This window comes from Perna viridis, chromosome 12 (assembly GCF_037379345.1).
Source record: "Perna viridis isolate PV_CMFRI_1.1 ecotype Kerala chromosome 12, ASM3737934v1, whole genome shotgun sequence".
In the NCBI taxonomy this organism is placed as follows: Eukaryota; Metazoa; Mollusca; class Bivalvia; order Mytilida; family Mytilidae; genus Perna; species Perna viridis.
This window is the reverse complement of record NC_142456.1, coordinates 19,494,178-19,518,139: the sequence shown is the minus strand read 5'-3', so window position 1 is coordinate 19,518,139 and position 23,962 is coordinate 19,494,178. Positions and strand designations below refer to the sequence as shown.

General features: G+C 32.9%; 1 protein-coding gene across 3 annotated transcripts in view; it reads right to left on the bottom strand.

Moving 5' to 3' along the window:
- Positions 1 to 1,100: 1,100 nt before the first annotated feature.
- LOC148601591 (basement membrane-specific heparan sulfate proteoglycan core protein-like) overlaps positions 1,101 to 23,962 on the bottom strand; it is a 48,303-nt gene continuing 25,441 nt past the window's right edge. For 2 of the 3 annotated variants that reach the window (XM_088555460.1, XM_088555461.1), the window contains exons 15-37: positions 22,866 to 22,945; positions 22,536 to 22,676; positions 22,120 to 22,311; positions 21,556 to 21,651; positions 20,743 to 20,832; positions 19,370 to 19,705; positions 18,373 to 18,500; positions 17,663 to 17,749; positions 17,310 to 17,377; positions 15,871 to 16,022; positions 15,098 to 15,218; positions 14,091 to 14,194; positions 10,881 to 11,055; positions 10,030 to 10,299; positions 9,448 to 9,738; positions 8,894 to 9,039; positions 8,428 to 8,545; positions 7,468 to 7,731; positions 6,881 to 7,043; positions 5,391 to 5,497; positions 4,902 to 4,976; positions 2,600 to 2,779; positions 1,101 to 1,258 (exon numbers count right to left, since the gene is read on the bottom strand). In XM_088555460.1, coding sequence (XP_088411586.1) covers positions 1,251 to 1,258; positions 2,600 to 2,779; positions 4,902 to 4,976; positions 5,391 to 5,497; positions 6,881 to 7,043; positions 7,468 to 7,731; positions 8,428 to 8,545; positions 8,894 to 9,039; positions 9,448 to 9,738; positions 10,030 to 10,299; positions 10,881 to 11,055; positions 14,091 to 14,194; positions 15,098 to 15,218; positions 15,871 to 16,022; positions 17,310 to 17,377; positions 17,663 to 17,749; positions 18,373 to 18,500; positions 19,370 to 19,705; positions 20,743 to 20,832; positions 21,556 to 21,651; positions 22,120 to 22,311; positions 22,536 to 22,676; positions 22,866 to 22,945 — 3,392 coding nt within the window. In that variant the 3' untranslated portion in view covers positions 1,101 to 1,250. The remainder of the gene's footprint in view (positions 1,259 to 2,599; positions 2,780 to 4,901; positions 4,977 to 5,390; positions 5,498 to 6,880; positions 7,044 to 7,467; positions 7,732 to 8,427; positions 8,546 to 8,893; positions 9,040 to 9,447; positions 9,739 to 10,029; positions 10,300 to 10,880; positions 11,056 to 14,090; positions 14,195 to 15,097; positions 15,219 to 15,870; positions 16,023 to 17,309; positions 17,378 to 17,662; positions 17,750 to 18,372; positions 18,501 to 19,369; positions 19,706 to 20,742; positions 20,833 to 21,555; positions 21,652 to 22,119; positions 22,312 to 22,535; positions 22,677 to 22,865; positions 22,946 to 23,962) is intronic. The other variant, XM_088555462.1, reaches the window with a different exon arrangement.

Here is a 23,962-nt window from a genome sequence, read left to right as displayed (position 1 = left end):
TTGCAAGACTGAGAACAAATAAGCGAGAATTTGCGTTCGTCAAAAATACATACATAAATTCAATTGCGTATGACAAGGCTTTTATCAAAACGAAAATTTTCGAAATATAAAAAAAATGTATTGAATATCTAAAAAAAGGTTCCTGCTATTAATCTTTAAAACGCCCATAATTGGTTCAATTAATATTGGAAAATAATGATAAGTGTCAATCTTCCATACAATGCACTCAAGCAGTTGATAAAACATGTGGTGCAAAAAGCATTGTACAATGTAGGTATTGATTGTGGTCTTTTGTAAAGATTATATGTAGCGATGGGAAGTAGGATATTCGTATGAGAAGTGAGCATCCAGAGCTACATTTAAAAGAACGTTTAAAAGAACGTTTTAGTCTAAAATAATCAAAGACTTTATTTACTTGTGTACATGTGTATTTGGTATATTTTTGCATATCAAATATATCTTACTTGTAAAAATGGTTTGACAGTTCTTTATCATATAATCATATACCTTTTTCCGAAATTTTCCTTGGTTTTACTGAATAAAAATGTAACTGATGCATTGTTACATTTTAATTTAGGGTTAATTATAATCTGATTAAATTAAATAACAGCAATGACTGATCCATTAGATGTATTGTAGCTGAAATCAAACTGGCAGCATTAATTTTTAGTAATGTCTTGATAATTGTAGATCCACTGACTTTTTTCATTTTCAAAAAGTTACAAAAATTTTTGATTTTAATTATGTTAAAGGCATCTATTTAATCGGGTTTGTCTTAAAAAATGATCAAGATTATGTTTTATATGCATGTTACACCTCTTGTTTTTTTTTTGTTTTTCATAATCTTCTCAGATGCTGTAATATCGTTTAATAAATATGCTTTATTATTCAAATTTTAAAAACTTCGCAGAATTCAGTTCTACATCTACTGACATATAAACTATTAAGTTTTCCTACCCACATGACATACTTTTTGACAATGTAATAAATGAAAAGTAACAAAATTATTTTAGGATGATTATTATTTGTATAATTTAATTCATTGTAGCAAACAAGCGGTCCCCTCTAGAATACGTCTAAAATAATACACATAACGCATATCAGTACTAAAATAAGCTTTCTTTTCTTTATTTGAACAGAAATAAAATGAAACTAATACAACCCTTAAATTGATTTGTATTAACTTCATTAGTTCTTACGTTCAATGCTACCGGAACAACTCAAGATTCTGATGATATTATAATCGAAGTTCAACCAGCTGTAACGGAAAAAAAAGAAGTCGAACAGATCGTGGCAAAATATCCAAGGTTTAAAATTGGGCATCGAGTTAAGTCTCAAAATATTATTAATACATTTCTTATTTATGAAATTCGGAATCCCTTCGCTTTGGTCCACTGCAAGTTAAAAGTCAAATGAAAACAGAGAACGAAATGCCATTTCTTCAATAGATTTTTTTTAGTTGAAGTACCTAATGACTCGGAAGTTGTGTTTTTATTATTTTAGTTATTGTATATTCGTTGTTGTTGTGTGTCTTTTTTCCTTGTCTGGTCTTTGTCCCTATGTTGCGTTCTTTTAATTTCCGCTATACTATTGATTGCCTTAAGCGTGATTTTTAATAATCTTTTGTGATAATATAAAGAAGAATAATTAATTATTTGATTCATCCTAAATTTTTGCATATCAGTCTGTTCTTAACAAAACACTGTATGAATTAGTATTAGGCAAATACAAAGGAAAGGCAACTATATCATACAATGATCGGGTTATAATTGAATAGGAAACGATAAAAAGGTGCGCATTATATAAGGGTATTAATACAAGAGATTACAGAAGCCATTTAGTAATAATATAGAGAAGGTTTAAGCTTTAAAACTACGAAATTATAGCTACGAAAGGTCATGTCGATTGAAACACCACTTAAATTTACTGACGTCCTATGTTCAACAGACCAGATAATATTTGAACAGGTCATACAAAATAACTAGCTAGTTTGTGGCAGTTCACACTTAAAAAACCATGAAACAGTTTATTAAACATTGTAAACTGCCCCAAGCCACGTCTCAGAATGTGACGACTCTATTCGCTACACTGCTCCATCGGATCAAATTGATAAAGGGAAGATAACGTAAACTTATAGAAGGGTCTGAAAAATTCCAAACAATGTTAGAACTGTCAAATTTGCGATGCGAATTTTTTGTCGTTTGGACTCGAACTTGTACCGGTGTGACATCTCTGGCAAGACCGACTGCACAAAGTCCAGCGCCCTAGACCACTCGGCCAGCTAGCCTATATAAAATATAGCTTTCGCTTGCCGGGACATATAGCGTGTCGTCACATTCTGAGACGTTTGTATAACATTGATTTGTAGTGATATTATCGTTAATTTGATAATCTGTCCTGCATAATAACACCGAGATGAGCTGTCCCGTACTACCATATATCGTGTACTAAGTTACAGCCCTATAATAAACTATGAGGAGGAATGACCCGGCCAGCGAAAGCTATATTTTATATAGCCTATACATACAGTTTATGCATATTTTATGATAGTTGTACCGCCTAGCTAACACAATCAGATGAACAGACAGAAAATACTGACCTCTCACGAACAAATTGACTCTCTCTTGAACAATTCCTACAAGGTTCTGAGCTGTACAAACATATGTTCCAGCATCCTCAATTCTAACCTGTGGTATGACCAAGAACACATCATTCAGTGTGGCTGTATCAGGAAGGGGTTCACCAACTCTAGACCATGAGAGAGTAGGTCTTGGCTCACCTGTTAAATTTGACAAACCAATATTTCATTAGCAGGAAAAAAATACCAGGTATTATGTACCAGACTAAAATCATGCAGACTGTTTAAGGCCACTAAATTGCATGATTTTTTTAAAAAATGGTATTAATTGCAGAAGTGTAATTTTTTTTCAAAAAAATCTTTACAAAACTGACTAAAAAATGTAGCAACAATTTCATACTTAAAGCACTTTCAAAGATTCATAAAAATCAAGAAGGGATTCATTCTTTAACTACATGAAGAACACCACAGGAAATAAGCTATAAGTAACTTGTGGTAGGGTCAAATAGGTGTCTAGGGATTTTCATTCATAATTAGAACCCAACAGGTATTCTAACTTGAAAATGTAAATCAAAATACTCAATCAGAAGAAATTTGTAAAAAGCCAGAAAATAAGGTCATACAAAAGATCATAACAAAAAAAGCAATTTCCATAAGATAATGCTTCTAAAGAACATCAAATTACGATAAGAATCAAACTAAGGTCACAGAACCTTAAAGCATGCATGTCTAAAAACCCAACCATTTTGACAATTAAACATTATAAAAATCATACCTGTTAATCATTGGAACAGTTCAGGTGGTAGATTCTCCCCCCTTGAAACTATCTCGTGTAGGAGACTTTTACTACAAACAAAATTTTAATGCAAAATTTCATTTGATTTTAGTATTTTCTACAGAAAATATAGTAACTTTCACAAAAAAACCTTGAACAAATCTAATATTTATATATGGTGGATTTTAAATTTTTCATTGATTTTGTGGTTTTGTGGAGCTCTTTGCCCCCTGCTTCATGTGGAAGAGTTAACAGGTATGCCTACATTTTGCTTGTAGTATGATACAGCTTGTAAGTCTCTTGTACAATAATCATGTAAATGTGTAAAATTACACACATCAGAATGGATGGGTTTTTGGACTACATTTGGACGACTGCCTAATTCTTAGAAGGACTGGCAACATAAAATAGACCAACAGGAATAATGCATTGCAAAATGGCAAGAAAAGTTGCCAATAACTAATGAAATAAAATATTGCAAACTTTCAACATTCCTTACAAGCGACTGATGATTCTGCTCTGATAAAATCCAAGAAGGAGTTGTAAATCTGAAACAAAATCTAGCATTTCTATTGAAACCTAACCATACAATTTGATACATGCTTGAGAAGAGACCTTACCCAGATTTCTTGCCAAGTATCGCAGTAACAATGGAAAGATTATGTGTATTAATTAGGAACAGACAATATTCATAGTGGAAACAATAAGGTTTTTTCCATATTGTTTTTTAAGTTGACAATGTATGACATTAGATGGTCATATCCACTTACATACAAAACTGAAATTAGTTATATTTTGAAGGAAACTAGATATGCATTTAACTAGAATAAAACGATGTACAAAGCTTGTTGAACGGTACGCCCTGCTCCCTAATCCATGTGATCATATGTTCAAAATATGAACAGTTGTCGAACAGGAAATGGATCGCACTTCAGTCTGTCATCAACTTTGTGAATTTTGAATTAAAGATGAAAATGAAAAATAAAATAAGTGAAAATGACCATCCATCATTTGCATTCAGTAAAATGTATTGAAGTGTTATCAAACCTTAGTCAAATATAAAACGAGCATTCTTTTTAAGGCCCAAGGCAATACCTACCCAATTCAGCATAATTTAAAATAACAAAAATGTTAAAACAGTGCAAAAATGTATGGTGTCCCAATATTTTTTCAAGAAATGAACATTATATATTTATTGATGACCTTCATTTGCATAATATTTCAAATGTCTGTAAACTATTGTACAAGACACACATCAAAGACAATGCAGACATACAATAAACATGAAATTTACAACACAAACATTCTAAAAAATAACAGGAAATTAAATTCGTTGAAATGTGCAACCAAACATGTGCAACATCAGCATTCACACAATTTAAACATTTAGTTGATGTCAATCTTAGTCAAAATCTAAATTCTAAATGCAAATACCGAATTTCCGCATGAAAACACATAAAATATTTACAACAAATTAATAGGAGGTACCGGTAATACACTAATAAAATACTGCCATATAACCGTGTGATGCATGTATTTAATCCTTACCAGTAACAACACATTCCATTTCAACTCTTTCTCCAATGTTGACGGTCTGTGTATCTATCTTAATTGGTCCATCACCTTCAGATGAAATGTTTATACATATACATGGTCATTCAAAGTTAATTTCTTGTGAGAGGGAGACATTTTATTTTACCTTTTCACTGCCTGCAAAAATTGATGAGAGAGTTTTGACATTGTTTGCTAAAAGGTTACTTTTATTTGTATGCCTGCGTCCTTATAAACAAAACTGAATATTTCTAGTCTCAATACCTACCGGTGCACCTGGTCCACGCTCTCAGTTTTTAGTGAAGTCCGAGTTGCTCATCTGCTTTTGTTACTTTGTACTTATGATTTTAGTTAATTTATGTTCTTTGTTGTGTATGTCTGTTTTCCATGTCTGGTCTTTGTCCCTGGATTACATTCTTTTGATTACTACTATAACCTTGATTCCCTTGATTACTCTTTCAATAAGTATGACTACAAGTCACTTACGTAGAACACCTTGGACTTTGAGATCAACGTAATCTCTGTCAATACCAGCAGCACTAGAGGCTGTGCAGATATAGCGTCCACTGTCTTCGCTTTGTACATTGTAGATCCTTAAAAAGGAAAGTAAATACAATGAAACTTGTCCAAACCATACACTGAATAAACAAAAGACCTGTCTAAACCGTACCCTGACTAAACCAAATGACTGTCTAATATAATCCCTGCCTAAACAATACCCTGATTAAGCCAAATGACTGTCTAATCTAAACCCTGCCTAAACCGCACCCTGACTAAACCAAATGACTCTAATTTAAACCCTGTCTAAACCATACCCTGTCTAAACCAAATGACTGTCTAATATAAACCCTGTCTAAACCGTACCCTGACTAAACCAAATGACTGTCTAATCTAAACCATGCCTAAACCATACCCTGAATAAACCAAATGACTGTCTAATCTAAACCCTGCATAAACAATACCCTGAATAAACCAAATGAGTGCCTAAACAATACCTGACTAAACCAAATGACTGTCTAATGTAAACCCTGCCTAAACCATACCCTGAATAAACCAAATGAGTGCCTAAACAATACCCTAACTAAACCAAATGACTGTCTAAACGGTTCTCTGAGTAAACCAAGGGATTGTCTAAAACATACCTTAACTAATCTAAATGATTTAATAACCGTACCCTGACTACACCAAATGATTGTCTAAACAGTCCCCTGACTAAAGCCAAGGACTTTTAATCCATACCTTGACTAAACCAAATGACTGTCTAAACGGTACACTGAGTAAACCAAGGGATTGTCTAAGCCACCCCCTTACTAAACTAAATGACTGTCTAAACCATATTCATACGAAAGCAAATGAATGTTTAATACGGACACTTTTTTGTGTTTGAATCTTGGCAAACTTCCGAAAAAAAACTCTACAGTCCAAAAAGGGTTTTTGGATTGGTTTAGACATGTTTCATTTACATATAAATACAAATTGAAGGCTTGTGTTCTCTTGGTTTAAGGCAAATTTTCATGAAAACTCACAGAGGAGGTTCTAAACCGCTGACCCTTTCTGATGTAGTATGTTTCCACTCAAAAAAAAAGTTATTTGAGATAAAAAATAGTAAAGTTCCCATAAAAAACTTATTTTATGGACAAAATTACCCATATTGCGGATGAATATTAATAAAATTCATTTAAATGTTCAATTATTCAAGTTGTTTCCTGGCAGGGATAACATTATTTTCTTTAAAACTACACTTTGACATACTTTCTCTTCATGTTTTCAAACCAGAATTGACCATTGGTATAATAAATATGGAATAAAATTACAACTGACTAAACAGAACTGTACACATAAATGGGAAATTTTGTGGAAAGTTTGTCAAATCTTCGGAAATTGGACAACAATCTTAAGATACAAGATGGTCTTAAATATTGTAAGCCTTACGCCAAAATCATAAGGGTAGGCATGTATTGTTCAACCCGACTTACTGTAATACACCATTGCTGACAATATGATCGCTTGGAAGGGTTCCACCATTTCTTTCCCATGTAATGGTTGGAGATGGGCTACCTGATGCTCGGCAAGTCAACTCTACCAGCTGTCCAAGGGTGGGACGAGAGTTACGCTCTGACAGAACAATGCTTGGTGGTTCTGAAAGATCACAAATTTATAACACATGATAACTAAAAGTTTATAAAAAAAATCCTAACGTATTGGATTTGAGCCATTTTCAGTGTTTTAATATATAAATTTTGATAGGTACAGCTTGATATGACAGCTGAGGTTGAACTTAGAACAGAGATTTAAAATTCTACTAATAACATGCTGATGTACTTCTTTAATAAAACATTGCACTTTTTTATTTATTTATTTTTGTTGGTTATATTTATGAATTCATATACACTGTTTTTCAAACACAGACAAATTAGCAATAAAAGATGTTGTTTGCAAGTACACGTATCATTTTTGAAGATTTTGTATGAAATTTAAAGCATGTCTGTAAATGGAAATCAATTTTTGTGAATGTTCCCATTATTAATTTTTATAAATGATAAAAAATCATGGTCTTCTGAACCTTGAACTTGGACTTCAGCATATCCATCTGCGACTCCATTAGGTCCAGTTGCTAGGCAATGGTATCTTCCGGTATCGGCTGTAGCGACCTGTCTAATCTCAAGCAGTCCGTCTCTAAGTTGTGTCGCTGATGGGTTCAATACTCCATCTACCTTGAACCATTCAATAATGAATGGGCCAGACCCTTGTGGTCGACAACGGAACTGAATAGAACTACCTGCTCTGGCTTCGATTCTAGCTGGTGAGATTGTCAGACTTGGAGTCACTGAAAATAGATAGATACTAATAGAAATCATCCCAATTAGAACTTTGGGTCATGGTTATAAATCATCACTTAAAATTACACACTTCAAAGTACTATGAATGCCTTTTTTACGCCCATACAGTATAATCAGTCTTAGCGAGGACCTGTACTTAGTTAAAGTCTTTTTTTAAGATAATGATAGTTTTGATAGTCTGTGAGATGGCTGGATATATAACCAACTTGGGCTTGGCTCCTCCTCAAACAAAGAATAACATGAGTCGTTTTTAGAAATGCATAGAAAATGCTTTGTAGGGCGTAGTTTGATATGCCTGATGAGGTCAAACTCTGGCATGGATTGAACATCCACATTTTATACAGATCAGTTTCACACCCATAAAGATTTTTACCAGAAACAAACAGGGTCAAACAGCTTGAATAATTGTAACTAGACTTATAAACCATTACATGGACAGATAGTCAAATAGACAAATGTTATTTCTATATAACCCCGAACATTTTGATTCTGGAGGGTGTGGAAAATGAAATTCGAAATGAGAAATAAATTATTAATCATGTGTATAACAATAAGTGGAAGGGCTTTTTTTAGAAAACAGGAAATCAAATTGTCTGTTTTTTGTGTTAATCATTCCCTGTATTTTAAATCGATACAATTTTTATATCAAAAGAAAGCTTACATCAATTAACACAAATACTTACTTTCCACTTCTACAATAGCATAAGCCTGGCCAAGTCCTGCAGGGTTCTCAGCTTTACAGATATACTCACCACGATCCTCTATCTGGGCATTAACAATCGTCAATGTCTTACCGACAGCCTTAAAACGCATAAACAGAAAGTATAGACATTTGTGGTTATCACTGAAAACTTGAATTATGTAATGAACATTTTCCTTACTCAATTAATCTTCCCTAAATGAGTGTGTGAATAACTATTGTGATGCTTTCAATGATTTCTGGTATTATACTTAAAAACTGCGTTAAAAAAGCACTTCTAATTTATTTAACGGTAAGAAAATTACTAAACCAAGGTAGAACCATAAATAGTTTTATTCTCAAAATGTGTAAAAGTTTATAAATAATGAAAACTAAACTCAGGCAAAGTCAAAAGTTACAAAAATGAAGCCCTCATGCCCATTTTGTGACACAGACAGGCAACCAATTACTTGATGTCTGGATGTCAATTCTCCTTGAGCTTTAGACCATGTGACCTTTGGTGGTGGTACTCCAGTAACGGCACACCTAAGGGTACCAGTTGTGCCCTGAAGAATATATATTCTATCTGGACTGACAGTAGCTTTTGGTATAACTTCTATAAAATTGAATTAAAACATAAATATAAATATAAATATAACATTGTGTGTTAAAATACGTTAGATTTTTCAAAAAAACATGGATCAATACATTTTATGTTGAGGCAACCCTACAAATTCACACTTATCTTTTTGTTTTTCAGACATTACAAGAAAAATAAATGATGGGCAACTGTATAACATCATTTGATTTACCAGACATATTTACTCACATGGAAATGAACCCAGATCCATTCCCCTGATCAATTTTATTTCACAAAATTATTGCTGCCTTTATCCAAGTCCCAAACCCAATATTTTCCTCTCTCCTATTGAACAGTCTCCAAAGGTATTCTATGGAAGAGGAAAAGATTGGATTTTGTTGATGGACTAAAACTGTCATCACAATCATCACATTCTCAACTTACGTTCAACTTCTTGTCTAACAGTAAGTGTAGTAGTAGCTGTTCCCCGGTTTCCAGTAGGTGTTATGGCATTACAGATGTAGGAACCAGCATAAGATTGCTGGATGTTGTTCAATGTCAGAACACCTTTATCCTGTGAGGAACCTGGGGGAAGACCACCAGATCGGGACCAGATAAGCTCTGGCCTGATAGATTGGTCCTCAGTGTAACAGATTAGCTGTTCTGTTGTGCCAACTGTGGCAATGACGGCTACCTGTCTGACAATTACTGTGATACTAGTTGGTGGATTTGTACCTAAAATAGGATCAGATTGATTGAATTATTATGCAATGGAAAGGTGACTATGCATCCTTTATTTACACATGCATTAGTGTTTAATTCATCCATTTATAAGTCTTTCAATGGACTGTTTACCTATATCACGGGTTTACTGATTAATTAATCCTTATTTACATATAAATAATCAGCTATAATTACATTATTTGAATTTAGAAATAATTATAATAGTATTATTATTGTGAATGCCTTGTAATCGCACTAAGTAAAACATGCATTTTGTCAATTTAAATTCAACACATAACTTACTCTTAGTGACGTAGAGAATTGTTCTAACTTTAGTTACTCCAGCATTATTGGTAGCTTTACAGAAATACTCAGCCTCATCATTACGAGTGGTGATAGGGATCCTCAGAACTCCCCCAGAAATAACAGCATTAGAGTTCATTGGGCCATATCGGTACCATTCAACTGTGGGAGCTGGTCGACCAGTGGCGATACATCTGAACTCTGTTGTATCAAATTCATTGACAGTTTGGAACGCAGGTTCTATTCTTACAGTTGGTGATGTCTCAGATACTGGAAAGAATATATACTGAATTATATTCAATTCATTTCATGATAAAATAAAGTTATTATTGATTTTGTGGGAGTTTCCCCCCGCCGTAGGAGGGATGAGAGGTATCCTGTCATATAAACATGTAAACATTAATTAAGTGTATGTCTCTAAAAGAATCAGGCAGTGGGTAAAATATTGTATGAAAAAAAAACCATCACTTTGAAAATTTAATTTGAATATTTGCAAAAACAGACAAGATTTACCATACCATTTTCGTTAACTGATTTAACCTTATTTTTCTAAGATTCTATTGAACCATTTCTGAGCAAATCCAGTGATGTAGAGATCAAATACTGGTCTTTTCAAATGGAGAAAGCATCCTTGAGTGAATTAATTATGTCAGATCTGTGGGTTTTTGAAGTACATGTTTCTAATTTTTTCCCATTTAAAAAAAATATACTTAAACTCCAAAGAACGTTTGCTTTGCTTAAAAACTTTCTACTGTCATTTAAGGTTTCTATGTCATTGTCCACATTACGTAAGTCTGATTACATACATTATGGGTTATTTACAAGAAACTTTGGTTTCATTACAAACTTACCACTGACTCTCAAAGTTGCAATATCATTGTCCATGTTAAACATGTCCGATCCTGTACATTCATAGTTCCCAGCATCCTCTGGTCGGACATTTGGTATGACAAGAACACCATTCTGATCAATGGCCCTGTTTGGCATTAAACCTCCAACTCTGGACCATGACAGGATATTATTACTCTTAAAACATTACTTTGTCATTTATTTATTACTCGAATGAGACAATTTCCCCTCAAAGATTGTGTCATATGTAGAATTCTATTATGTCACAATTTTGACAGGTCTTAAACTTCATCATCATGTTACATGACTTAGGTATAGAAGTTCCTTTTCACATCTGTTGGTGACATGATAACTAAGGTGTAATAGTTCATCATGTCTCAAATATGTCCTTATCAGCAGTTTAAAATGGTAAGGGATCAAAAAAGCAAAGTTATGATATATTTTGTATCAAATAAGACACAAAAGGGTATAAAGCCAGCACACTTAATATAACTTTTCAAATGCAAATTGAGAAACATTTCTACATGTACATGAAACCATGCATCTGTGAAAGCCTTTATCCTGACAATATGATAATGTAGGTGGCAGTGACCATTTTTTTTTCAAAGTAGAATTAAAAGCAGAATTAAGGAAATCAGGATAATATATGTATTGCACAATCATAACAATGATAATATGAGGTACAAGGATTAAACAAGTGATGCAGCAAAGCTAAACATGTGTATTTATTCACTCATTACATGTTCAAACATCTGTAAATTTTGGAATAAACATTGGGACAATAAATAGAAAACAGCAAATAGTGAACAAGCATTAGTAATCAAATTCTATGAGCTGCTTTTAAAAATGTATGAGCAGAAATTTTCTGATTGCTTAATTTCTGAGTTATGGATACCTTAAAAACAAAAAGAAAAAAACAAAAACTTATATTGTGATATTATATGGACGTAGAACCCAATTTCATTGAAAAAAATCTTAAATTGAGACGTCCTCAAAGCCTCGAGTTTTCCTTATATTTCAAGTTGTTTGATTGGTCAAAATTTAAATATAAGATTAGTTGAAACCCTCAAATTTAGGCTTTTTTTTAATGGGCCCAAATCAAGAAACTATGAATTTGAAACTGAATAAGTACAAATTTTCCATGGAATTCCATTCTTCCAATTCATGGATTTTCATGGAAAACCCAGAGATGTGAAAAGTGATCATCTGAAATTGTTGCTACAAGAGAGAAAATTCACAGGCAGGAACCTATTACCTATAAATGATCTATACATTCAAAACCACCAAGGCAGGAACCTAGCATCTAAACATCTATATATTCAAATGGAATTCAGGGGAATTATAACCAGTAACATTTATCATTGGTTACTATTGTTTCTACAGAGCTGTTGAAATATAATTAAAGTGTGTTCTGCAGCTGTCAATAGTCTTTTTTTGACATGTTTGGTAAAAAAAAAACTTCTACGCTGCTTAGGATGGGTGGTTGGATAGAACAGTTGTTTTTAGTGAACAATGAAAATGTGATTAGAAATAAATTGACAGGGTGCTTTAAGAAAAAAGAATGATGAAGTCCTAAATTTTGAACTTCAAATCAGTAAATGGGGAGTTTTACTTACGGCAAATCCCTTGTCAATGAAGATTAATAATAGACATGATGTAATGATAATGATAATACATACATTAAAACAACAAAATAAAGCAGATAAGATAAACTGAAATAGCATGATAGATATTAATTGATAAAAAAAAGCTTTACATATTTTTTACAAAGTTTCTTGATGTACACTTTAAGATTAAAAGCCTCAATAAAAAATGTATACAATGTTGTTTGGGATGAAACAAATGAACAAACTAACATGCCCTGTTGTGTGGTTCATAAATTCCCCTAATCATGTTTATCTGACCTGCTGTATAGTGACAAATGACCACGTCAATTTGTATCATAATGCAGTAGCATTAGGCCGACTATATTTAATTCCTTGGTTTTTAGGTCTTCCCTAGTCTGCCTGCTTTAAGGGTACCACGATCTAAATTTTTGTCCTCTGCACCTTCGTGTCATTTTACCAATTATCAACAATAAAAGGGACAATAATAACTAAGTCTCCCTCCCCTCTGAGATATACATGAAATATGACACTTCTCCCTCCCCTCTGAGATATTCATGAAATATGACCCTTCACCCTCCACTCTGATATTATACATGAAATATGACCCTAGAACCAAGAATTAAATTTGAATGGCCTAAGTTTGATTAAATCCAATTTTGCATTTGGAGTCCACATATGGGCGGAGCTTCACAACATATTTTACAAAAGGTATGGAACAGGTAAAATGAGTTATATTATATTCTTAAATCACATAAAGTACACACATGTCCTATATATGGATACATTTACATGCATAATGAATGAAGGAATAATATATCCTGAACAAGGTCTCAATATTGTTGCCATGCCAGACACCATTTAGAACTTAGATGAAAATGTCTCCATTTTAAGCCAAACACCAATTAGCACTATACAGCTAGTACTAGTATAGTTTTTCAAGTTGGTTGATGTCCTTAATATATGGCCATTAACCAATGGTCACAAAACTATAAGGTGAATGATGGGTATTTTTTACCATGTATATCCCTTTACCAGATTGCATGAGAGAAGACCAAAACCAAATATTTACCTGTCTTTGTCTCCTGCCCTATGATACCCAAATTTGTAAGCTATATGTGAATTTTTAACATATACTTAAGCCAGCCTGACCTGACATTGAATAATCTAAGACCATGGGTAAAAAAAATAATTTCTTTATCAAAACTACCTATTTTAAAGACCTGACGAAGACTATTATTTTGGCGTGTGTAAATTTGGCAAAGTTGGGGCAAAACATATGAATAATGTTTGTGCTTTTAATTTTTATGGATGCCGAGTGGCTCTTAAAGTACATAAGCCTACAGTAAATATTTAGCTGAATTCATTTTGGCATCACCAGACTTAGAATCAGCTAAATTATCCAAAACTAGAAACAGCTATTCATCATATAGAAATACCAATTAGAAAATATTCTAAATCAAAAAGACCAAGAACTGATCCATACTGTACAACTTGAAGGAAAGTTACATACTTCAGTAGGTCTACTAAGCTTAGCATTTATGTATTATAAATCAATAATAGCTCAAACAGTAATATTAAAGAGATTCAAAAAGTTTTAGAAAGTACCTGCAGGTTTCCAACAGCAACACAGACAAACCTAACTGACTGTCCTTCATCAACATTTTGTTCCTTCGGTGGCTCAATGTAGACTCTGATTGGCTGTTGTCTTCCTGTAAAGAAAAAACAAACACTTCAAAGTAAACTGAAACATATCATTTTATGAGGTACCATGCTACAAAACATTGTCATATGTTCATTGTTATTTGATTTGTGTTTTGTTTTTTTTGTATAGATATGGTCATTTATGTCTTTTATGAATAGTTTCACTTCATTTATTTTTTGGAACCTTTTACAACTGGCTTTTATGGTACGGGTCTTGCCCCTCATTGAAAACCCTGTGGTGACCTGTAAAAGTTTCATTGTATATTGCTTGGCATTTGGAGGATGACTATCTTCATTGGCAACCATACCGCATCTCCTACTTTTTTTTATTATTTTATATTTATGTCATGTTCCATCACAAATCAAGGAAGAGCTTGGCAGGATTAATTTTAAAGGAAAATGTACTCACAAATGTGTCATACCAAATAAGTGGTGAATCCAGAAATTCTAAACAGTGATTTCCAATCTTTGTTACTTAGTCAACCAGACTTTTCAAACTTAAGATTGAATAATGATCTCCTCCACTTAAGGCCGACATACTACCCTGAGACCACTGAGGTGGTAGAAACTATTAAGAAGCATTACTACTTGTTTTAAAATATTTAGTAATAGGTTGCCTAAATTCATCCAACCTTTGTCTTCCCCTTTACTGTGAAAGTATTTTAATTTGTGGATACCAATGTTCGTGGATTAGGAAAAATACACAAGTTCATAGATTTCTGAATTCATGGTTTTAGGATTTTCATTACACACATCAATGGGAATCAGCTGTAAGTTGGGAACAAAATTGCTCGGTTTGGTTCACCCAAGAAAACCACAAAAATTGGTACCCCACGAACAATAGTACCTTCACAGCACTAGGAAAGTGGTCCCTCTTACTTGTAGTCCATTTATAAAATTTAATCCCTTACCTAGGACAACAAGGTTAACATATTCCCTGTTACTGCCATGGACATTGGTGGCAGTACAAACATATCGTCCTGAATCAGTTTCCTGGATATATTGTATCGTCAGTGTGTACCGTGGTCCAACCTTAATAAAATAGACAAATAATTTGTCAAATTATTTTAAACAGTGGCTTTACTAGAACATTTATCTATAATATTATATATGAATTGAATAATGCATATAGGGTTGTATTTTCATAAAAAAAGATTCAAAAATAATTGTGTCCATATAATACATGATATAATCTGTTGATGAGGAATGGAAGAAAACTTGAATATGAAATTATCAATTTGACACAATAATAACCATTTCCTCAATTAATAAACGAGGAAGTTTTTTGACTGGAGGTTACAAACATGTATTTAAACCTTGTTTCAATGTTTGGCAGCATAATAACTAATATAAAAATAACACAACAAATATTAGGTATTCAAAAGCGAAAATGACAATAACTTCCTAACTTCTGTATGAAACACCATAATCACTTTTCACCAGTGTAATAAATAACCTATCACCTTCTGTGAAAGTTTGAAAATGTTTTGTATATTAGATCTTCAGTAAATGTCCAGAATCTCAAAATTTAATGGACAAACACACCAACAAAAAAGCATAAGAAATACTTTACCCCCCCTTTTTTCTACTGGACCCACTGTCTCAGTGTAAAGATAAATAAACAAACCTGGGTTATGTTTGATGTTGGACTAACTGTTCGGATATAAAAGATAAATCAACAAACCTGGGCCCTATTAGGTAATTGCTGTCCATCAATTCTGCTCCAGATAATGTTGAAAGGGCCCGGACCTTGTACATTACACTGGAAGGTGATAGTCTGACCAACTGGTTCCTCTAATCTGACTGGGTTAACAATAACAACTGGTTTCAGATCAGCTGTAATAAATAATCAAATCACTGAATCTCTAATAAAAAAAAATTCCATATTTTCAAAAATCAGATTTAGCCGTATAAAAAACACATTTTCGAGTGAACTTTTTAATATATAATATTATAATAAAACATTAATTGATGTTAAAGGGAAAGAGTTCGTCTTTCCATCATAAATTGAACATCATCTGATAACTGTCACGGGTAGTTAACTGAACTAGTAATGTGTATTCATTATTATTTGTGGGTATTTATTTATGTGGTTTTCATGGGTGGTGTGGAACAACAAAATCAAGCCTTAGAATTCAACGATCATTTGTCTCTTAGATAAAAGTTAACTCAATAAGAAAGACTTTAAATCTTTGCATCATACATATGTCATTGAAGAGGAAGCTACATTCAGTTATCGACATCCTGTCACCCTTAATTGTTTAATTAAATGACAAATCTCAATTGTTAATTTGAACTTAATTGGGTTACCATTGTAGTGTACTGACAGTGTTAACCATAAATATATTGTCAGAGAGTAGTTCAGTACTTTTGGCTGTTTCTATCTCTCCACCAACAACAGATGTCATAAAACAAACAGAACAACTCAGTGGGTAAGAGTAGCTGAAACTGCTAAGTAGTTCTGATAAAATGGCAATCAGTAAGCTCAGTGTTTTACCATTTTCATTTAATTTAGACTTAGCAATAACCCCTGAATTTTTTATTCAAAAAGAATTTTGATTCACCAGAACTTTTACTCCTAATTAGGGAAATGAAAATCTCCAAGGATGTACCATATATCTTACTTCGACTCTTTATAAACATTACTTCTGTCTCAATGACAGTGTTGTTTAACTATCATATATGCAAAATACTAAATGCTTAAAAAAGGTTTGTTCAAATATCCAACCAAAGGGCCTTTTTTAGTCATAGTTTTACCGAAAAATGCGAAGAAAACGTTGATTTTTAAAGGCTTTATTGACCTACAAACCATGAAGTCAAATACCCAACGAAATTTGTTTCCTCTACCCATATATATTGATAACACTCAAAATAAATGAAGCCGCATTAGACTTATCTTTCTAGCAGACAATACACACATTTAATTCCATCCATATAGGAAACTCATGTTCTTGAAATTTAAAGATCTTCTCAATGGTTCAATTAACTACCTAAGGCCCTACATCAGATGAATGTAATTTAATCAAAGAAGACCAACACTATCCCGTGAACATTACTATTGCATGCACTGTAATTCTGCAAAACAAAAACTTTCAGTTTTGCCAATATATACAAGATACATACCATCACCCCTCACACATTTACCACCAACATCTCTTGGATTACCAACATATCCCCTCTCTGTGTCACATCTGTAATATACAGAATTCAATTGTTTAAAACAAATATATCAAGTTTTCCAAATGTGAAATAAAAGATAGATTGAGTACAGCTTTTAAAAAAAAAACAAAAAAAAAAAAAAAAAAAAAAAAAAAAAAGACAGGTCTTAAAACAACAATGATTCACAGATATAAAATATTCTACTTTTTTGTGTTACAAATTCATTCCTATTATGATATTGTTGATAAAAAATCTTAAGTCTATTTTTGAAAATGAATTAGGACAAGAGAGATATTTACAGTTAGTTAGAGTCTTACCTCTCACAATTCCTACCAAGATAACCAGTTGGACACCTGTCACAGGTAACTTGTCCATCCTGGTCCAAGAAACAACTTCTGGAGAATCTGTCAACAAAATATATACAAACATTACATTTTGACAACACAGTGTCAGTTAATTATGAATCAGTGGAAATCAATTTTGGATACTTACTTTGTAACTTCTCAGTACATCTTGTTGAACGTGGTTGCCTTGCATAGCTTTGTTTTACTCATTACTCACTGGTGCATCATAACAAAACTAGCCAGTTTTACTCATTACTCATTTGTGCATCATGAAAGACTAGCCATTTTTACTCATTCCTCACTGGTGCATCATGAAAAACTAACCAGTTTTACTCATTACTCACTGGTGCATCATGAGAAACTAACCAGTTTTACTCATTACTTACTGGTGCATCATGAAAAAATAGCCAATTTTACTCATTACTCACTAGTGCATTATGGAGAACTAACCAAATTTACTCATTATTAACTGGTGCATCATGAAAGACTATCAAAAACCAATAACTGTAGAAAACTATGCCATGCCAAATGTGCAGCAATATAAATTACCAACAAAAGTAAACAAAGAATCTTTAAAAAATCTGAAAACCATTTTAAGAGGATTGATATTGAAGAGGCCAAGAAAATATTTCCCCTCATTTCACTCAAACATTTAAAAATATCCATTGAACCTTAAAACTCACTGGTTAGATGGAACTCTAAGAGGACATGGGCAAGAGCGACAGTCATTGGGTGTACCAGCTGTAGCGTCACCATAGTAACCAGTAGCACAACGCTCACATCTGTCTCCTTCAGTATTGTCTTGGCAGTTCTAGTTAACAAAGATAAGAATCAACTTTACAACCAAATAACAAGTATAATAGTTAACTTCGGGGAATACAGTTGGTCTTCCCTAGATTAAATGTTAATGTCTTAAGTAGGTAACTAGACCATAAACAAGGAGATTTAATCATTTCTTTAATCAAAGTTTGGTAGAAAGTTGTCATTTGTCCAACTGTCTACCTAAGGGAGTTCATCAGAGGATTGTCATTTTCCAAGGGAAAACTAACTCTATTCCCTGAAGTAACATTGAACTATAATACTGGCTGTAATTTTTATTTGAATTTTATTGCTTGTTTCACAGTCAATAATGCAAGGTTTAAATGTGTCAATCAATAGCAAACAATAATATAATATATTAATAATACAGACTAACAGCAGTTCTGAAGTCGACACAGAAAACATCAGAGTGAGCCAGACAGGACATGAAGTTTCGTCCAGATGTTCAAACCTGCCATTATTCTGTTTATTTGCAATGTCACAGTCGATTTCACTCAAAAAGTAATATCAAAATGACCAAAATGTTTTAATATCTCAGAAGTGGCCTGAGAAAGAAAATACCAGGCAGAAAAAAACAACAGAAAAAAGATGAAGTTGCCAATAAAACCACATTATATTTGATGTCCTTTTCTTTTTCATTGAAAACTATAGTTTATAATGTTATAAGGTGGCATTACCTTTGAGCATCAATGTTTGTGCCGTTTTATTTAATTCATGCAATTTTTTATAATTCATTTTCTTCTTTTGTTAACTTTATTTTAAAACAAGAATATAAATCTTAATTTTATTATTATAAAAAGATCAAAATACAGCATCCTCCTGGTGACAAACAAATGTACAATAAGTAATCAATTAACTCACCAGACAGACACCTGTTTCTGGGTCACATGACGAAGCATGGCCGTTACAGCTACACCTGACACAACGGTTAGAACTCTCATCCTTAAGGTATCCATCAGCACACTTCTCACATGACAAGCCAGTGTAGCCTTCTGGGCACTGACATCTCTCGACCATTGGTGCACGATCAAGGGAGGTAAATGATGATACAGCAGTGTCAAGGCGTAAATCACGAATTGTGGTGAAGGAAGTGATGGTATGATAGGTGGCTCTGATGAGGATAGCCTCTACATCAGACAAGATCCTGAGGAAGGTCTCTCTGGTAGGTGTGTTACCATCACTCAATCGGAAGCTTGACTGTGGAAAAAGCAAACAAAATATTCAGAATAATGAACTTAGTTCATTTACAACATTATAGACACTATGTCTAGTCTATAAAAAATTTGAATTTGATTTCAGTACTCCATTGTATACCTGTCCCCATGTCAGGACCTTGCTCAATGATTGTTGTGTCCCTTCCATTAATATGATTCTTTATTTCCTATCAACTTATATAAATTGGTTTAAGGCATCAGAAAGATAAATACTAGATTCTCAGGCCATCTTTTGTTTCTCTTAAGGCACTGGCTAATATCAAAGATTATAACATATCCAAAAATTCAATTATTTAGTATTTTTCACAGAAAATATAGTAAATTTAACCAAAACCCACCCACAAGCCATACATATATATGAGGGAGATTCCAAATTTTTCATTGATTTTCCTAATGTGGGAGAGTTAACAGGTATGCCAGTTACCCATTTTTATTCCATTGATATCGAAATTAAAATGAGTGGTGCGGCATCATCTTAAGAGACAAGGAATGAGCCACAGAAGTAACAACTTATTTTCAGTCAGCCTTACAGAACACAGATCAATGTAAATGTAATACTGTGAAAGTACTATTGTTCGTGGGGTACCAATTTTCATGGTTTTCGTAGGTGAGCAAGACCCACGAAATTTGGTTCCCAATGAAAAGCAGATTCCTATTCATGTATGTACTGAAAACCTCAAAACCACGAATTCAAGAATCCGCAAACTTGTGTATTTTCCCTAATCCAAATCTAAATCTAAATCCCTAAAAGAAAATTGTTATCCACGAATTAAAGTACTTTCACAGTCATTTTAGCGGCTTACTAATTTTTTTGCAATTTTCCCTACAGAAAGATGGGCATGAAAAAATGAACATGTGAAATTAATTTTTATTACGTTGAAAGGTTCTTTAAACCTGCAAAAATGATACTCATAAATATGCTCACTTGACAGAATCTTTGGAAATTAACAACAGTGAAAATTAATATGATAACAGTTTTCTTTCAGCTAGTTTTAACTGATAGTTTACACCATTACTCACCTCCCTCATGAGAATTTCATAATCATTGGGTTCATACATCTTCAGAGGAGGATTAAATAGATGGTACATTCTCTCTCTCTGTCCCCTCGTCTAGAAAATATATATACTCTTCATCATATAGATACTAGAGATTCTATGGAAAATGTTATGATAATCATCATAACATTTACTGTCAAGTCAGCAGTCCTTTTCACAAAAAATCATTAGTGTAAATTTAGTTCATGACTTCAAAATTGATCAAAGTACTGTGACTTCATAACTTACGACTAATTTTACTTTACGATTTTTTTGTGAAAAGGGCAGCAGGAATTTTGCATACATTGTTTATTGTGATAGTGTCGTTTGGTAAAAAATGTGACTTTAGCTTTCGCTGTTTTGAGAAAACTCCTATATAAAATTTCAATATGTTAGTTTTATTCATTCAAATTTGCAAGTCCGTCACATTTTTAGCACTCATAGAAACATCAAATGACTTTACAGTATTGTATCTGCAAGAACGGTGTATTAAACATGTACTTAGAACATTTAAAATTATCTTATACAAAAACAATACCTATCTGTCAACCAAATGTGACATCGATTACTTAATCTACTTTAATCCTTCACTGTTCCATGTATTTCTTATAGTTAGAACAAAAATGAATTGAATCTGACATTTAAGGAACTAGATTTTGGCTATCTTTGTAGAAACTGTGTCAATTGTTAAATTATAACATATCTAGACGAAGCTTGAATGGATAAAGATCAAGAGTGCAAAGCAGAAATATCAAAATAAAATGTATGTACAAAATGAAATACTAAGCAAACACTTACAATAATTTCAATATCCACATCTCTAAAGGTACCACCACCATCCTGAGCCACATGAGTCTCCAGAGTAAATCGTAATTTCCCACCATATGATGCAACCTAAAATATCAACATCAGTGAATCTTATGCAATGTACTTCAAATTGTGTTTCAAGCTGATTAAGTGGAAAGTTTTGAAAGTGTAAGTTAGTAGGGACAGGGTACAGTCTACAAAGTGATCGGCAAAATAGTTTGACGGACCGATGACTGATCAGAAACTGATAGCGTGGAGGGTTTATGTTGGACTTATTTAGAAACAAAAAAGGAACTAAAGCTGTTAAAATGAGCTTACCATTGGTAAAACATATTTAAAGTCAAGACATTTTGTTCAAATAACCCCCCCCCCTCCTAAATAAATTTTGATATTAGACTGGTTTGTCTTCAGTTAGAAAGCTTAAGTATATATGTTAAAATTAACTTATATCGAGCAAATTCATGAAAAATACATATTTATTATATTCACAGTATCTCCAGTGATCAGAAAACAAAACAAAATATCGAATAAAAAAAATATGGTAACAATACCCACCGGATTTCCTCTAAACTTTGGCGGGAGACTAAAGAATAGACTTTCCCGTTCCCTCTGAACTGAGTCCATCTGTGGGAATTTAATTTTTTTCCTTGTTACATCAATCTGGAAGCCATCTGTAATCTGGTTTCTCAATCTTCTGTTGGTAAGGACAAAGTTATGACTTCCATCCGAACCCAGTTGTGGAACAAGCTGCAACAAGAATAACACATCAAATTTTATGATAAGTCTTATGATAATGATGCAACAAGCAAAATATATTTCGGCACATATTAGGGCATTGTCAGACAATTCTAAGATAAGACAAACGTACTAGATTTCTTATTTTAATGAAATATCTACAACTGGAGTGTGATAAATGACACATGGTCCCTCTAAACCCAATCATTTACTTTTAAGCATCTATTTACACTCACCCGGTCTCGGTAATATGAGGAATTAGAACACTGATTAGTGACACCACTACACCAACAAGACAGACATCCCTGTTGGTTGCTCTGGTCTAGATAGAAGTAGCCATCTTTACAGGAATTACACTTCAGTCCTCTCACGTAAGACTAAAAATTGGAATAAAAGCATTGGTCTAAATATGTGTGTAAGTATTACAATTTGGAATATGTTTATAAGTATTACAAAGAAATCCAGCTGCTGTGCCAAAATACTAAAATAATCACCATAATTATCTCTACTTGAAAAGCCATAACAAAAAAACTTTACTATATGGATTAATAAAATGGTTAACTAACCTTGCACTGACACTGTTGATTGTTAGGATCACACTGGGTGTTTGGTACTGTGCCTCTTCTGTCACAATTACAAGTTGGACCTACAAAATATTCCATTAAAATTACTTCCCCTACTGTAATAGTCCTACTGTAACAGTTGTAAGTTTTACACAAATTTACTGAATCTTACTGCCACAGTCATACACTAGTCCTGAACTGAGTTTTATAAATAAAGTTTTATCAGTTGATGATACAGATCTACTTCAATCTATACAAGCAACATCCACGAAACACTTTTATTTATTGCTGTGTATTTCCTATTTTATAGTTAATACAAATAACTGAAATGGTGTTTACAATAACAGATGCTTTAAGAGTAAGTGTTTGTAAGAATCAGGCAGAATTGGAAAAAATCAGAAAAATGTATGTCAAAACCCCACCGATCTGACAATATGATATCACTTAAGAATGCTGTCTTTATATGAAAAGACCATTATTTGACCTGTGCATTATTTATTATGCTAAGAAATTTTTCAATGAAATGTTAGAAAAATGAGATATTTGACAGAAATAATTTTCAGTGCATTTCAATGAAATTCTAACTCAATGGTCCAGCATGATATGGAAAATCTTGTCTATTTTACTTGATTCTGATGGTGCAAATAGTCAAATTACACTATCAAAATGATGTTTTTTTTCATACCATGTTTCACCTACTACCTGATTCTTACAGGGACTGACACTGAATGGAGGAACATATCATACATAATTATAATAATTAAATGCCTTATTTTTTTATCAGTCATTAGTGTGTAGAAGCATTGACCCGTCACACATTTTGGACACAGGACTACATTCAATCATAGGTGTTAACCTTCCCGTTTTTTTGTGGCAGTCTCCAATAATTTTAGCTTTTGACCAGCAAAAAAAAAGTCTCCTGTGCAAGAAGCATCCATTTCCTGTAATTGAATTTATCAAATTTTCCTCAATTTTTGTCCGCCATTTTTGTTTATGTCAACAACCTGATGGGTCTTTAAGTGCTTTATCGTCAAAACACTTGGAACAGCTGATCGACATATAAGTCTCTCACAAATAATCTTAGTTCCTATTGACAATTT